The 18505-nt window shown below is 35.4% G+C and overlaps 1 protein-coding gene across 1 annotated transcript in view; it reads left to right on the top strand.

The window, feature by feature from the left end:
• Nucleotides 1–18505, top strand: part of LOC149804757 (1-phosphatidylinositol 4,5-bisphosphate phosphodiesterase beta-4-like) — a 342757-nt gene that overhangs the window by 182468 nt on the left and 141784 nt on the right. The window contains exons 9-10 of the mRNA XM_089944026.1: nt 6462–6562; nt 15929–15983. Coding sequence (XP_089800152.1) covers nt 6462–6562; nt 15929–15983 — 156 coding nt within the window. The remainder of the gene's footprint in view (nt 1–6461; nt 6563–15928; nt 15984–18505) is intronic.

Below are 18505 nucleotides of genomic sequence, written 5' to 3'. Positions count from 1 at the left end.
GTAGCAAGCAGAAAAATAATCAGAGATGCTTTACAACAGCAGTTATTTCAGCTGCATAAAGAAAAATACTCAGAATTGCCCGTACCATTATGTTATAGACCATCAGATACACGAAAACAGAATATTAATGTTGATATTCCAGGACAGACTGAGAAGCAAAATCTCGTATTAAATGATATTGTTGCTGTTGATATCAATGTGGTCGAAGATGCATTACGCGCTGACAAATCTCCATGGGTATTGGGATACGCTATGACGATCCACTCGTCTCAGGGATTAACTATTTCTGATACACGAGGCTGGATTGTAGACAATTGTATCGAGTGGTCAAATTTAGTCTATTTAGCGGTATCAAGGGTTAGAAAAATGTCTCAGTTACGGAGAATTATAATTCCTGAAATCGTTAATAAATTTAACATTATCGATGATGATATAATAAGAAAAAATTAATCGGATACAAACAATCTGATAAAAAAAATAAACGCGACTTTGATCTTGATGTTGAATTTATTATTGAGTTAAAACAACAGCAGAATAATCATTGCGCAAGTTGTAATTGTATAATGCTGTGGAGATATTCGAGTAATGATTCAAGACAATTTACCGTAGACAGAAAAGATAATAGTCGCGGTGATACACGAGAAAATGTGATGTTGACCTATCTCGAGTGTAATCGGTGTAGAGGCGCTAGTTAAGTGATCATGGTGGTAGTTGTGTATCCTCGGGAATTACTTGTAATTGTTCACGTGTAAATCCACGTTGAGGAGCAGCTGAATCTAATCTGTAGATTGCAGGTCTACCTGGGGATCTTGTCACGGTGGATATTTTGTGTGTGGTAACACTCCAAATAGGATCAGTAGCTCTTTTTTTGCCACCTTAAAGTTCACCCGGTTCATATAAGTATCTAACTGTAACATCATCCAGTATTTTTTGTTTTTCAATATCTTTTCGTTGTATTGGTATATTTTTTTTTGTAATTGCATTAATGGGTTTCTTGTTGGTTGTTCATGTAATCTCATTATTTAATGCAGCTATCACGCTTGGTAATCTTGCAACCCATTCACGAGATCTCGTATCCTGAATAAATTCTCTCGCGTATTGATATCCAAATAACCGCTCAGCGAGTGTTCGATTAAATCGTTCAACAATTGCCTGATCACGATGAATTGCAGTATGCCCTCGTCGTATTTTGGTATTATGTTGCTTCATCAACGATGATACTGGACCAAGAAATTCCTTGCCAGGATCAACCTGTAGCAGCTGTGGCCATCGTAATGGTCCTCGTTGATAAATTCGTTCAAACGCATCAGCTACTTCAGATGATGTTTTCGCTGATAGCGGTTCTGCATCTTTATATCTACTTGCAACATCAACAACAGTTAACGCGTACTTGTATGTTTTTCTACGTACAGTATCATGTGGTAAAAATAAAATATCTGCCTGATGAACTTCATTAGGAACATTAACATCGAAATATGCGTACTGAATTCGTTTCGGTGGTGGTAGGTAAATTTGCCATATTGCTTGTTTGGATAACCACGCTTTAGCAGTAGAATGTTTAACTGCTGCTGCATCAGCAAGTTTACTAATTGCTGCTTTACCTTTCCAGTATCCTCTTGGACTATAATAAATTGATTCCATTATATATTACCCAGACCCAAGCACTAATTTACCTTTCATTGCAGATCTTACTAACCAATTAGCAAATTTTTCTTTGAAATTTTTATTTTTTATAGAATCTAGTGTGTGAATTAATTTCACATCTGCAATATGCCTGTCTTGTAGATTTTTACTCTTATATGCAACATCATGAGCGTGATAAGCTCGATCAATAGTGTTTACTGGTTCCTCGCCTGGTTTTGGCTGATCCTGATTATCAAGTCTGATATCAAGTCTGGTACCAGGACCGCAATAATTATATCCTGGTAGATGTTTTTCTCCTTAGTATTTAGCCCATGGAGTACCTGGAAATTTTGACATCAAATTAGCAATATCACCACCACGCTTATTAGGTAAAAACGAAAATTTCTTTCTACGTATACAGAACATTTCCCACCATACGCTATTTTTTTATTTTTTGTGGTAACCGTAGCTAAATCAGTAGTTGGAGTTTTAGATCTGCAACGTAAACAATATAGATTCATGATATAAAATATATGGATATAATTGATTTCTCAGCAACTCGGCGATGAGGGCCAGTTAAACACCACCCCTCGTTACCCAATTCCATCAGAATGATTATCATAGGACCATCTGGATCGGGCAAGACACAATTATGACTTAATTTGATAATGAGATGGTTGAAATGGGATAAATTATATTTGGTGGCACCATCCGTTGATGATCAGAGGTGTTATGAAGTATTAAAAGACTTTAACGAAAATGCAAGATTAATAAATGATGGTGAAAATATTATTAATTTTATAACAGATATCGAAGAAGCACCGTCCGTAGATGATCTTGATGGGTTTATTAATAATTTAGTTGTGTACGACGATGTGATGCTAGACAAACAAACAAACCCAGCTAGAATATTTTCTCGTGGCAGACATAAAAATACAGATGTGATCTATGTTACTCAGCGGTATACACAAATTCCGAAAGTAATCAGGGATAACTGTAATATTTTAGTTGTGTTTAATGGCGTAGACACACACACACTTAGAAATATTCATCAAACCTGGTGCAGCGGTGACATGGATATAATTAAATTCAGAAATTTCTTTTCACGAGTGCAAACTACTCCGCATGGATTTATAACAATAAATTTGCACGATCCTAGAACAAGATATCGTGTAGGTCTTGATAAAATATTTGGATAAATTAATAGCAGCAGAGAGGGTGTGGACTGCATCCATTGTTTGTCTGGGTCAATCAGTGACGTGGTAATGTTAATGACCTCTATGAGAGGTCACTATTTTTTTTTGTCTAAAAAACGTGCGTGATGCGTTAAGTGGTCTGATCGCCCTCTCTGCTGCTACAGAGAAGTATATTCTACAATGCAAATATCATGCCACACCTAGAATATTGTTATTCTATCTGGTGTAATAGTGGTACAGAAATCATGAAAGGTTACTGAAATGTCAAAAACGAGTAGACAGAGTTATTCATGATGCTGATTTTGATACACCATCAACAAATCCTTTTAAAACCATAAAGTGGCTTCCATTTCAACAGGGAACTCAATTTCAGTCTTTAAATCTTTACATGGTTTGGCTCCTGATTATCTTAAATTTAATTTAAAAAATGCCCATGTGTATGTACTAAGATCCATCTTAATCAACAAGTTATATTTACCTAAACCAAATTCAAGTTTTTAAGAAGAGTTTTGCTTTTTTCAGGAGCCAAACTGTGGAATTCCATACCACCTTATATAAAGTCAGCTGACACATGCCAAGCTTTTAAAATGCTTCTTCATCAACATGTACAGAAACTATGATTTTGTTTAATTTAATGCAACTACTTTTTACAAATTCTTATCATTTACTCACCTATAATGTTTTACACATGTTCACTACTACGATTTGTATGAATTCTTATGATTTCATCCTTGAATCCTTATGCATATTTTATTGTAGCAGTAGATCAGTTGTCTAGTTTTAAACAGCACTTGTTTTCTAAAGACAACACATCTTGTAAAAATTGTATATTTTTATATATATATATATATATATATATATATATATATATATATATATATATATATATATATATATATATATATATATATATATATAGTGCAAATGTCATTGCAGCAGGCCTCATGGAAGATTGGTCAGTTGACCAAATGAGTTTCTTCTTTAAATAAAGTCATTATTATTATTATATAATATTTCCAGTTCTTTTGTTATGTGTTTGAATAGAGGTAAAATGAAGACAGATTAATTATTCTATCATTGTGAAGAAAATGAATATTCCATATGGACCAGTGAACAGGATGAAATTGGCAGACATGTGACAGTTGAATCTTGATGCAGTACTGTATATCATTGTTTGGAATAGAAAAAAGTTGACATATCTTTTTGAATATGAGAGACGTGGTCTGGTCTTGTCAGCTGTCACATTTGTTTTCCCTTAGAAATATAGAGCTGAAAGATGAATACTTCTGTTGTGATACCTTAAGCACATTTAGAGCTGTCATACCAAAGACTTGTGAAAATGGTACTAGCAGCTGTCTTGCTTGGTGCTCAGCATTAAGAGGTTAGTGTTAGGACTGATCAGCCGGGTTTCAGGATAATGTGGTTGGGTGGGACATGATGCTGCATGTCTGCAGCATGAAGCCCCAATGCAGGACATCACTATAAATTGCCACACTGAATACATCATAGTGATATGACTGAAGAATTGTGAAAGCTATGTTAAAAATCGAAATACCTCATACACACACATATTTATTTCATCAGAGAAAAGACTGAAAAGGGTTTTCATGAAAAGATTTCTTATGAAGATAGTCCTAAGTAGTACCTTAATATCTTGAATACTAAAAATGTTTGTAACATCGCCCTCTTAGTGAGAGGGGTGGTTAATTGGATTTGGCTGGCATTATCTAAAGGATGACCTCCCTCGATAATATAGCCTCTCGGGAGTGAAAGAATGGAATTTCAACAGAACTGAGTGAGAATACTGGGAAGAAATAAAGCAATATGAGCCCTCTTTGACAAGAAAAGAACAAATTTAATTAAAACAATTTAATAACGGCAATTCCAATTCAAGTTAGATTATATCAATAGAATTTAACAGGTGTGTCCAATTTGGATTTATTTCATCATCATAACGAGAGGTGATAAGAGCGCAGTGTCCACAATTGATTGCCGTTCATGGACTTCCTGGTCCTTTTATTCTGACCTTGTCCTTCTTTCTTTCCCCAGACTTCTGTCTTCAGTCTGTCTCATCTTTCTCTCAGAAAGCTGTTCCTTAGTGCTGTTCTCTTTCAGAACTTGTGTGTTCATGCACTAAACCTGTCTTTGTTTTTACAAGACGACCACCTGGTCTATTTCTTGTTTCACAAGGAAAGCACTAATCTCTTTATGCTTTCCATGGAGTTGAGACTAAGTTTCCTCTTGTAAGAAATTTTCAGACTAAGAATTTCGACTAAGGTTGTCACTTTAAAGTCTGATTGCTCTGAAGTGTACGCCCTAATTTATTCTGTCCAATCATAGGCAGCAGTCCCTAATTTTTCCCAAAGAAATAATTCCTTTCATTAGGTTTAGACAGCTCAGAATCTGTGAACGACAGTGCATGACAATTTCCTTTTGAAAAAATGATAATATGAGATGGGTTCCTGCCAAGCGGTTAGAGTTGGTAGCTCAAATGTTTACTTTCAAAGGACCATGTTAAGATACCCCGGGCAATTTCACTGAGTTGGAATGCAGTCCCTTTGAAGTTTACACTGACATGGAGGGGGAGATGAACGAAGAAAGATTGACGTGACCCTTCACAAAGACTTTTCTGGCTTAAATGCAATAAAATTTAATGCTCAATGCATGCAACTTTAAAGTTCGCTGCAATTCACAATTTGACACTTCACAATGTTGTTATTATTTTTCATGACTGAAAAATCATATCACCCTAGGGTTTTCACCTCTACATCTGTGATGATGTTTAGTTGGTCCTAAATGAAAATGTTGCCAGTCTTAATCCAATACAGCTGCCACAGTGGCCATTTTGTTTAAAATATTAAAGATGGTTTTATCAGTAAAAAGTGATAAAGAAGAAACAATCTTATCTTGGATTCCTGAATTTCCTTTTGGTCAGTAGAGCATAAAGTCCCTTTGAGGGATTTTTCGTTATATTGTGGTAAAAAAATAAGGAAATAAAGGGATCATAGTAAATGATGAAGTACAGTTGCCTAAAAGTGTGAGAATCAGTTATTTTATAGTTTCACATTATTAAAGGCCATATTGTTGTGATTTTATGAACTGTTAAAACAGAACTTCATTGAAATGTACGTCAGCATAGACCCCTCTCAGTTATACTGCAAAGTACTGAATTTTTGGTCCCACATGAAGAATGGTAGAAAAATTGAGTATTGTGTCATAGTTATTTTGTGTAGAATGTGCACTGAACTGTCAGCAGGATAAACCCAAAGATGCCATCACACAGTATGCTGGTAGATAATTATTTATATGGATTTCAGGTAAACAATACCAACCTTGATCTAGCAGTATCGTATGTAGTTATAGATGGTCACTATTCTTGTTTTGAGGCAAGTTATTATATGAGTAAACATATTCCTTCTAGAGTCTAGTTGGTCCAAACTAAAGAATTTATCTTTGTGACATTAAAAAATGCCACGATCATCTAAAACATACTACTTGACTTTTTTTCTAAAATGAGTGTGGGAATAGATGACTCTTTTCTGTTTGAAACATCATTGTTACAGAGTGGGAACATTTTTGTGGAAAATTTACAGAGATGCAAATTGTAAAATTATCAATTTTCTGTAATTTTTGTCTTTGCAGTGTGATGAAATCGAGATTTCAGCCTTCACATTTGATAAGTTCTATGAACTTTACCACAAGATATGCCCCAGGACAGATATAGAGGACCTGTTCAAAGAACTGTAAGTCTTTTTTTAACAGCAGCTAGTGTCTGAATAGATATATTTATCCCACGCATTTTGGTTTTTCTTTGGAGAAAAGGTAGCAATTTCTATATGTCTAAGTATGTACTAGTTTGTAAACTGACCTTTTTACACAAGTGGGTGCTGTACACAGTTTCATAAAAAAACTGGTGTTTCAACAAATACCATGCACCAGATATTATTATTATTATTATTATTATTATTATTATTATTATTATTATATCAAGACTGTGTTATGTGCACTATTCAACAAAGTCATGAAATGCACATGCTTATATGCTGTTCTCTGCCAAATTTATGTTCCACATAAGATTACTGTATTTTGCTCACTTTAATCCACCCTATACATTCAGTCATCAGTGACTTAAATAATCACTGATTTGTTTTGTGTACAAAATACTATTTTCACTACTGATTGACAACTGACTGGTGACTTAAAAGCAGAGGATCTCTCTTTGGTTGGCCAACTTGCATAGGTCAAAATGGTTGACTCATGTGAGAGGTTTGAGATAATAGAGAATCAAAAGAAGCCATATTTGGCTAGTTATTGTGATCCATCAACTAAAATGTCTTCCTCCGTTGCAGACAAGTTTTAAAATATTCATTGACCTCTGAACCTTAATAAAGGGGATGTAACTCATATAGCTTCTCAAAGTTCTCACAATCAGCAATAATATCTTACTTACACTTAATAATCCCCTGAATCCGAGTTTGCTTGACTCCCATTTCTGCAGCAGCTACATGACTAATTTTTCCACTATCCACCCATTTTGTTTGCTAAATCTGAACCAAACTGGCTAGTGCACTACATAGAATAACCAAATACATGTATATACATCCCATTAACCGCAACAAAATATAAAAGAAATACATACTTCTTCTTATCTCAAAAGCTCCTTAAATACAGTATTTAAATCTCTGCTTCATTGTGAATATGTTAAACAAGAGCTCACTGTACTTTGTATCTCAGACGTGGTATAATTACTGAAAGTCTAACTATTGAGAATACTAGCTGAAATGGTAAATTCACATGACACTTTCAACACACGAAAACGATTAGAAATAGAATTTAGTAACCCTTGCTTACCCCTATGGCTTTAGTAAACTGTAGGTAAGGTAGAAACAGCCTGACAAGATCTTTGAATTCTTGTTCCAGCATATAGGATATGCATTATATAAATATTATGAACCAAATGCAAGACCAATGGATAAAGTACCCATGCTTATGATGAAATATGGCTATTTTACGGTGAATGATCTATAATGAGATACAACTATCAATATGATGCCCCAGTGCTAGACATCACTATAAACTGCCACACTGCAGACATCGTCGCGATATGACTGAAAAATTGTTAAAGCTACGTTAAAAGTCCAAATCATACACACACACAACTATCAATATTTTATTTAGTCAGGGTAGTACCATATATATTCGCATATAAGCCCATTCACATATAAGCTGCCCCCCACCCCAACTGAATAGGTAAAAACACTAAAAAGTGAGACCTGTGTATAAGCCAACCCACAACTTCGAGACATATGATGCATGTGGCAAGTTCTAAATGCATTTATTTAGGCAAACTTTTATTAACAAAAATTACACGTATACATATTTTGGGGTAGGCATGTATTATTATTTAAAAGAAGTAGTATAATCTTGTTTGAAAAGCAATTGCTTTAATTTTCTGTTGTTTTTTTTAAAATTTATGTTTCTGCCTAATTTAGATTTTGTGTATAATTTGATCGAACGTTGTCAAGAATTGAGCATTCACGAGTTGTTGTAACACTACCTCTCCCTTTTGACTCAATTATTGTTTGTTTATGCATTATTGCATTGGACATTTTATATCATTACACCCGTAATTATGTTTTTATTTTGCCTTGATATTGTAATTACCTAACTCATTAAAATGTGATCCCAGTATGACAACACAACAAACAACAATTCAGTTTGATTCAACATTCGTAATTAGGCTACTGAACATATTTACATAATTGCGCCACCACATGTACATTGTAGGTTTGAACACGTGCTTAATGAAGTACATTCTGCTGAATGAAGTACATCCCTTGGAGTCGAATCATGGGCTCCACTGCTCTAAACTTTAATGATATCTCCAAAATACAATAATGAAGTTTCAGAATAATGCTTTGAAAATTATGCTAATACCATAAAAGCTGAGTTGTAGTGTGCTTTGATGTAAGAGACCTTACAGCAGACCTGTCAACTCTCATGCTGGTAGGAGAGAAAAAATCCTGATTTTTGAAATCGCTCCACACCTACTCCCAATTTCATAATATCTCCCAATTTTTGCAGAGAACTCCCGATTATTATATTTTGTCTTAGATTTTCATTTCTCCTTAAAAAAATCAAAGTCCTACATAATTAATTACATCATATGCAATCCACGGAAGCCATGTTCTGTTGTATCACCTGTGAATATTTTTGTGACAAAATAATTACTTTACCAGAAAGAATTCACTTCACTAAATATAATTTTACGTTTAAACATTTTTCACATAAATTTATGATTTTTGTTACCTCTACAGCTGCTATCAGAAAATAAACCAGAACAAAAAATAAACCGCAACAATAAAAGTTTTCAGAATTTCAGTGTCAAGAATGATCACCATGAATGCTGCAACTCAAATATTATTACGCCATTCCCATCAAAGAAACTTACACGAGTGAACACCTGGCATTTTTAAACCATATTCAAACATTAATTACCATCGAAAAAATAAAAGAAGGAATGAAAATACATACATCGCATCATATGTGTCCTCAAAAAACTAATTTAGAATACATGTTTTAATTTGTGATGCTAGAGAGCAGTCACTGTAGATACGCTCCAGTGACACCTTAAGACAGGTTAGGAAACTTCCGACTGCAAAATATATATATAGTACAGGTGACTGTTAAACATACGACATTTTTGTAAGTAATTTGCTGTGGGTTGGGGTTGGGTTTGAATGGCTATTGCAACCACTATGTACAGGTGAACAGGTGTCCCTCAGGATGAGTTGATTGTATTTTAATGATGAATATTTTAATTACGAATGCTTGCTTAGAAAGCATGCTATATGACTAAAAAAGGGATGGTCAAAAGAGATTTTTGGAAATGTAATCAATAATCATAAAATTTTACAAATTGTTGAATAAAGTTTCTCATAGTACATTATATGATGACCTGTTGTCCATGACCCATTGTCCATCTTTCATCCATTGTCCATCTGTCATCCAACATCCATTCCATTGATCTGTTAGAACAAGTTTGTTATCACTAGACCTAATAATCTATGATGAAACTTAAAATGCTGTTGGTCCTAAATTAAATGGAGGCTGCTGGAACATCCAGTAGGGCCACCACACCAGCAGATTGATGATCATATCAACATGTGGTTTTCGTTAAAAGAATTGTGTCATTGGTCCTACTTGAAAGTGGCACTATCTGATGTCTAATATGGCTGCCACAGCAGCTGTCTTGAACATGTTGTTATTAGCACTCTTGAATGGAAAGTAGTGTTTGCATGGTCTTCAAAAATCATTGAACTTGGAGATTTGCCTTGAAAAGTCGTTGATTTTTTTAAAAAGCAGGTTTTGCTTTTGAAAAGTGTTTCAGTTTTTTTGAAAAAATATTTGAATTTCTTCAAACCTCATTGAATATTATTAGTGCTGTCAAAACCATATTGCTAAAATGTATTTTTATACACAAGAAAACACAGATCCAGTTAAGTTTTTATTTATAATTATGCTGTTTGCCTAGGGGGCCTGTATGCTGCTACTTATGAAACTGTTTTGGTTCATTCTGTCAGTGAGTGATTCAGTGGCTACTGAATGGCACAACGTGGTTGTACAGAGGTCACAGCTGGTCTGTGAAAATCCCTGACAGAATGTTATGGATAACCCTTGAGTAAAGTTTCTTCAGCAGAAACTGAAGGAGCCCAGTGAAGACTGGGCTGTCCAACGAAGGTTGGGATGACAGTGGCAACTGTGTGGACTTCACTCAATGGTTTAGTGCTGACATTAGATTCTTGGGTGAATAAACAGAATGGAATGAAGTGAATGCCCAAAGAAAACGTGCAGCAGATGTTGTCCCCCAAGAATGTAATAGTGGGAAAGCCTTCAGTGTTGAATGAAGAAAAAGAAGAAAAAAAATATGTTTATACAACATCAGCATATCAACAATAATGTAAAAGAAAGGTATACATGCATGTAGGAATAAATCAACAATGGCAAGAAACATGTAATTACTAAAGGATGACTGGTATTACGACTGTAACAGCAGCCTCTGACTTATCACGACAAAGCCACATGAACTGCAATAAGTCTGTGAATTATGATAAAATGTCAAGAATGTCCCAGAGTGGTTCCATGCGTGTCTTGGAATACGGCAAAGATGAACTATGGGAATTTGAGAATGGAAACGACTAAGTTGTTGTTGTTGTTGTTCTAGGGTTTAGCGCCATTTTTCAGCACAAGATGGGCTATACATGGTGGCCAGTATAACTGGTGGAGGAAGAACCCTGGAAAACCCAGGGAAGAACCACCGACCCACGAGAAGGTACTGGCAGGCTTTCCCATGTACCCACGCTAGCTGAGCCTTGGACTTGAACCCACGCAGACAGGGGTGAGATGGCAGTGGTCTGGAACGGTGAGCACTTTAGACCAGTTGGCCACTCGGGGCCATGACTAAGTTATCACATCCAATTCAGACGAGAAGCAAGATGATTACATCCATGAAATGGATAGAAGAATACAATGACAATGCACTAACACCTCCAGGAATAAAGAAACTGAATGCATGTATGGCTATGAAAATATGGATATTCACAAGTGCCACACAAGGAACACTGATATCACATGCGTGCAGAACTCCACACATAATGGATATGTACAAGTGCCACACAAATAACGCTGGTATCACACATGTGCAGAACTCCACACATAATGAATACAGAAACACAATGAACGACTATGGAAACTGGAACCCCAGCAATTACATCACATGGTACAGTAGCGATGAACTGGATCCAGAAACACACACCCAGGATGGAAGAACAGTGTCAGTGTGAGACCTTCTATCCCTGTATGTTGAATGCAGCATGATCATGGTCACTGTGTATTACTATCCACATCCATGGCTATGGCCCTGTGAGCTGGCCGAATAGTACTAAGAGGTGTGCTAATATATCTTGTATAACAATCTGAAGACCATCAGCCCATAACTTTGATTATATGGTCTTCCAGCCAGGCTGCCCCCGCTGAAGTAGCTGCACCTATACGGAATGAAAGGCCACTATACTGGGAAGTGTCCAGTCCCATCTTACAGTAGACGAGTCGCTTATGATTAAGGAACACAGCTCTTCATAACGCATGACCTGTAGCTGTAATGAAAAGTGGGGCATATAGCTGAGGTGATGAACGTCTCCTGAATTGCACAAAAGTCTTCAGAGCTGAGTATGGACATAGAGAGCAACCCGTGGCATGTAATTGAATGATCACACACCTATAGAAAGGGTCAATTTTTGATGATTTTAACTTTAGGAATGCAGTTTCTAGGTGGAAGTGTACATTGCCCACACAGAGATGAATGGTTGGATCGAAGGAATCCCAAAGAGTGAATTCCCCACATCTCAGAAATCCGAAGAAAGCAACTATGCAGGCAGTCAAAAAAAATAAATCTGTGTGTGTGTCAAATACTCCTCCTCGCAGAATTGTACAAATGCTTGCCCGGATAGGCTTGCGCAGTTTTGCAGATGAACCTTGGTGGGTTTTTTTTGAATGCCTGGAGGATGGTGACAAGACGCATATTATTTCTGTCTGTGGTGAATAATGATTGCACACCAGCCTGCATATTCTTGAACCTAATGCCACAGAGGTACAATTTGATTGTAGAATGCTTCAAGTTGAGGGCTCTTACGCATTGTATCACAAAGTAGATTAAGGTGTTCTCCGTAATATCTGGCATAAGTTGCATGCTTGAGGCAAAGAAAAACATCAGCATGAAGGTCCTAAAAGCATTGAATGCAGTGTTATAGGTGATTTGTGTAGCAGGGCTTAAAGCCTGGTTCCATAAAAAGTTTACCTCTTTATCCAGGTCCATGAGACCTCCGAGGGTGGGGGGCATTTGCAGGGTTGTAGATCTGCATCTGGAGCTAGTGCATGAAATTTTTTAAATTGAAGGCGGGACAAGGCATTAGGTGTATTATTGATAATTCCCGGAATGTGTTTTGGCAGAAAAATGAAAGTTACAAGAAGCCGCACACCATTAATTTCATTATATGCATATATTTTGATCTCCCCTTTTGAAGTATATTCACAGTGGCCATATTATCACATGTAAATATTATGCATTTGCCTGTCCATTCTGCACCCCAAATAATGGCAGCCACAACAATAGGATACAACTCCCTGAATGCCATAGAGAAATCATCCTCCACAGAAAAAAGCATTTGAAGATCATCAGACCATGTAGCTGCAAACCAGTGAGTTTTGAAATAACCCCCATACCTTACTTTGGATGAAGCATCTGTGCATAATTCAAAATCATTCGATGTAGTGGACTGATTATCAAGAAACATAGAAACTCCATTCCAGGAAGCAAAAAATTGGTGCCACATGTATAGTTCCTCTCTGCAATTTGCATCTAAGTGTATGTAATGATCGAGTTCCCTGACTTTGGTAGATAGTCGTATGAGATATGACACACACGCATGCCCTGGTAGGATAACACGAGTAGCAAAATTTAAGTGGCCCAGTAACTGGAGTAGTTCTCGCTTGCAGACACTTAATTTGTTAAGAAAGTGTTTAATGTAGTTCACAACGCTCTACTTTATCCTGCGGTAAACGTGCTTACATTTGCTCCGAGTCCAGAATTATTCCCAAATACTCTATAACTGTACATAGGCCAATGGTCTTGCTTGGAGCTGTAGGAATCTTCAGTCTGTTGAAAATTAAGTCAACAAAGCCATTGTTCTCTCACCACATGCAGAAGGAGGATCTATTGTAAGAAAGTCATCAAGGAGGTGCAAGATGACATCAATACCATAATTATATTTTTGTATCCAACAAATTGCCTGAGATAAGGTATCAAATAATTTTGGACTTGAATGTGACCCGAAAGGGAGGAAAACACAAACATAATAATGTCCTCTCCATTTTACACAGAACAAGTGCCATTGTGAAGGTGCAATGGGAATCTGTTTGAAAGCAATGATGAGTGATGTGTAGAGCCACCTAAGAATAACTCCGGAGAAGACACCTGTTGTAGTGCCATGATGTTAGTAATGGAATTATTTAGGTCAGCGATAGAAAGCTGAATGGAGTGGATTGAGGTCATTATGTTCCAAACTAGAACAGTTGAAACAAAGGACGCTGCACATGACAGCTGGGACTGCTTTGATTGGCTGGCAAGTGATGTATTAATACATCTCATGCATTTTATTGAAGACTATTTGCAAGAATGGTGGTGAGTGGGTCACCTTTTGCTGTGTATAAACTATGCTTAAGTAAGCACTTAAGTGACATCTTAAAAAAGAGAAGAATGTTTGTAAAAAGAAGTTTAAAAGAACATAACACAATGAAATTGAGAAATTAATACATGACATTGGTTGGTATTGTTTCCATTTATATAGGCACTGTTATCAGATGGACCAACAGTTCATGTGGCTGACCTAACTCACACTTGACTTACCATGTGCTGTGGATACATTATCAAATGGGACCCACTATGTAGCATTAGTTAAAAGTGTTGAGACATAAACAAGCAATTCATAAGGCTTATGACAGGATGGAAGAAATGGCTAAATGGTAAAATCCTTGAAAATAATATCTTTAGGAATGTACATACCCTGGCAAAGTTGTATCAATGTGGCATTTTCACCAGAAGACTAATTATGATATTTAGTTCCTCCTAACTGAAAATATTCCTGCAGAGAAATCTAATCTAACTTCCACAATGGCCACTTGAAAATCTTGTCATTGCTACTCCTGAATGGATTGTCATATCAAAATGGGCTTTTCACTGAAGATTTCTCGTGATATCTGATTTGTTTTCTATGAACATATTGCCAGACCGACATCCAACATGGCTCCCATGGCATCTATCTTAAACTATTTTTGTGCCACTCTGTCTTAACAAGATGTCATTGACATGAACATTCGCCACAGTGACTGTGACCATCTTGACAATCTTGTTATGGCTCCTCCTCCAGATTGGATTTTCATGTCAGCATAGACTTTCCATTAAAAACTTCCTATAATGCCCTGTTGGTTCTAAATGAAAATGGTGCTGACTTGACTTTCAGAATAGCCAACACAGCAGTAATCTTGAAAATCTTGTTAATGGATTTCCACTGTGAGGCTTATGATATCTAGTTGGTCTTAAATGAAAATTGTGCTGATTTAACATACAATATGTCTACTACAATGTCCATCTTGAAAATATTGTAATCATCACTTCTTCAATATGGAATGTCATTAAAATTTGTTTTGCTTTGAAAACTTGTGATGTCAAATTGGTCATAAAGGGAAATAGTGATGATCTCACACCCAATATGACCACTGTGGCAGTACTCTTAAAAATCTTGTCACTTCTTCTCCTGAATGAAAAGTCATTATGACATAGAATGTTTGCTAGAGAAGACTAATTATGATATCTAATTTTTCCGGAATGAAAATGGCAACCTCAGAGATCACCATCTTGGAGTTCATATTTAGCTACTACCAAATTGAAAATTCATATTGATATTGTTTTCATTTGAAGACTTCTTATGGTGTCTATTTGGTCATAATTGAAGATGATGCTGATCTGACATCAGATCTTGATAATTGTGTTATGGCTACTGCTCCATTGATGGTCAGATTGACAGTGGGTTTTCACCATAAGACTTCGTAGGATAATCTAGTTCAGAATGCAGATTTCTAGTCTTATATCAAATATGGCTGCCATGACGGCTGTCTTGAAAATCTTGTTATTGCTGCCTCTCCTGAATGGTTGGTCAGATTAGCAGAGGATTTTCACCAAAAGTCATCGAATGTTATCTAGTTTGCCCTAGGTGAAAATGGTGCCAATATTACATCAAGTGTGACTGCCAAAGTGGACAGTTTGATAATCTTGTTATTGCTCAAGAATATCAGGTTTCAACACTCAGCATTTAAAAAGAAGAAAGGGTCTTATCTTGAATTCCTGTAAATTATTTTTGGATAGTTGAGCCTCTGTTCTTTTCATGGAATTTTGTTGTTACCATTTCAGGAATACTTGTGTTTATCATCATATATTTTTTACATGTTTCAAATGCAACATCTTTTTCATGATTAATATTGCTTTTTTTCTACAGAAGTGGAAACACACCCTATTTAACAGATGAAGATTTAGTTCAATTTTTCAATGATGTAAGTACTGAAACCTTTCATTCAGTATTTGCAGAACAAGTCTTTTGAAAGTAATCAATTTGTAGATGGAGTTGCAAATCAGAAAATTTCTTAAATTTTTTATGGATGCAACTCTGCTTAGACAAAGTAAGTTTTCCTTTGCAACTTTGTGTTTATGTATATTTTTGTTTACCGTACAATATTATGTTTATGTTTTGTTGCCATACCACATGCATACATGTAGGTAAAGTCACAGTTGTGTGAACTGTAATATAAATAACCAGAGCCTCTAATTCTCTGTATTGTCAAAATTTATATTCCTTTTAAATAGTGAAACCAATTCTTGGAGAGCAATCAGTTTTTAAAAAAAAATTATAAAAAGAAATCATGTTGGAAACTAAATTAAGGAATGTTTTATATCTACTCAAAAATCCAACCATCTGGCAGTGAAACTACTTTGAACACGCTAATTATCATATAGATTAATTAGAGGATTAACTCATGGTCAAGCAGTTTCCTATTTTAAAAAATGATCTTATGAAAAGCATTGATAAAGGAAAAATAACCTGTTGTCTTGAGATAGCTGATAGAAAGTTAATAAATCACTTTAATAATCATAAAATCAATGATCAGAGTTGCATCAAACTTCTTTTGTACTTACATGTACCACTTAAGAGAATCATTGGGAGACAAGGCACTCATGCTCGTTAATTCCTAATCTCAATAAAGTGGCTTAACTTATGTGATATAAAAAGTTTAAATATGTATCTGGATTATTATCTCTGTTTTTCCATCTTGCAGTAAACTAAACTTGGTTTGCATTTATTTCTGAATAAGCAGTTAGTATCTCCAACATTTAATTTCACAAGTTCTTATATAGTCTCTGTTTTAGTAAGTGGCATATTTCCCTTTGGTTATCTTTTTTTGGATGTAGTCAGTTCGATCTTCAGTCCTATAATCATAGTACAAATAATGATATTTTCATTAAAATTCCTGAACCAGTCTAAGTGATTTACAGGTATTAACACATTAACCCCTGGAGGTTTTTGTAATTTTCGCCTGAAAATCAAGTAGGAAACACATTTTGAAAGCTATTTCTGAATAGATCCGAAAAGACCAAATCCCCGGTGATCTTTCAATAACATACTGCCTAGTTGTGTTAGAAACATAGTTTTTCATTGGCTATTTGACTCGCGCATGAGCAGAAGGGTAATAGTTGGAGTTCTTTTTTTTATTTTTATTTTTTATTTTTGTTAAACGGAGCTATTATTTTTGTGTCGAGACCACTCTTTATTCCAAATACCCATTGTATCCTACTTTTTGCAAAGGCTCATCTGTCTGTTTGGAGTTCATACCAGTTTGCCTTAGGTCTGAGACCAAAAGGTCTAAAATCCAGACAAAATCGGATTCTGAACACAGGCGAATTTTGGATAGAAAAAGTCAGGTTCAGAAAATGAATTTTTTAAATCTGTATTTTGTAGTGCAACTAGATATTTCTGATTATTTGGTATCATTGTAGAGCTACATCTGTCTACCTTTCTATAATACCACCCACTTTAGTGTATCATGCATGACCATGACACCACAGAGCTCGGCAGTAGGCTACTACCTCCTGTCCCATTAAGTTGTCGCTAGGGGTTAATGTGTTAAGGAAATGATCACCATATTTGGAGTAGAGTAGAATAGATAATCTCTTTGTTATTTTAAGGAATCTAATGCTAGCTTCTTCCTTCCAGTGTTACAATACTCTCCAGTGCTTGGATTTATGAATGTTGCTAGTCTTCTATGCTGACAGCCTGTTAAGTCCAGAATATATCTACCTGTTTGTTTTATTAATATCTGGAGATGTTGATTGGCACATAAATTTATACATTTTAAATTGGCAATCTCTTATCCATCAGGATAGATAATTTATTCCAATATGGTTGTCATTTATTATACAGGTGACAGAACCTTCTTTTTATCCTTTCATGTAAATTTTTCTTTATAATAAATAAGCAGTTGCTTTGCCGTTATTAAAATATTCCATCAAACTCTTGTGTAATATTAAAATCTGAAAAGTATATCCTTTTCTTTTCTTTGTTTTTTTAATTTTCTAAAATATTTTCATTAAGTTAGAAAATACATCATCTTCAGATTCTGTTTTGTATAGTGCAATGTCAAAATCTTGTGGAAAAATAAATTCTATGACGTATGATATCTCAATAAAATTTGTTTCCAAGATAAGGCATTGTCATTATCATTCTAACACCATGTCTTTGTAAATAAAATTCAGAAAATTAGCTCTTACATTACTGTTAGTTGTATCACAGTGCTTAGTTATCTTAGAATTGCAGTGTAATTGGGAATCGTTTGAATGATTCTATACTAGTTATTTAGCCTATTTTGCTCATAGGTTTTAATAAATTATTATATTGTTGCATTCTCAAGTGGAAACCAGACAATAGAGCTGGTGGCAGTAATTTTACATTTTACTTTTGTTTGGTCTGTAGTATGCATCTTATTGTCCAAGTCCATCATTAATGCACAAGAAATGTTTTAAA

The sequence above is a fragment of the Sinohyriopsis cumingii genome, chromosome 2, assembly GCF_028554795.1.
Source record: "Sinohyriopsis cumingii isolate HCF-2022 chromosome 2, ASM2855479v2, whole genome shotgun sequence".
NCBI classification, from domain to species: Eukaryota; Metazoa; Mollusca; class Bivalvia; order Unionida; family Unionidae; genus Sinohyriopsis; species Sinohyriopsis cumingii.
This window is presented reverse-complemented; position numbering and strand designations above follow the sequence as displayed.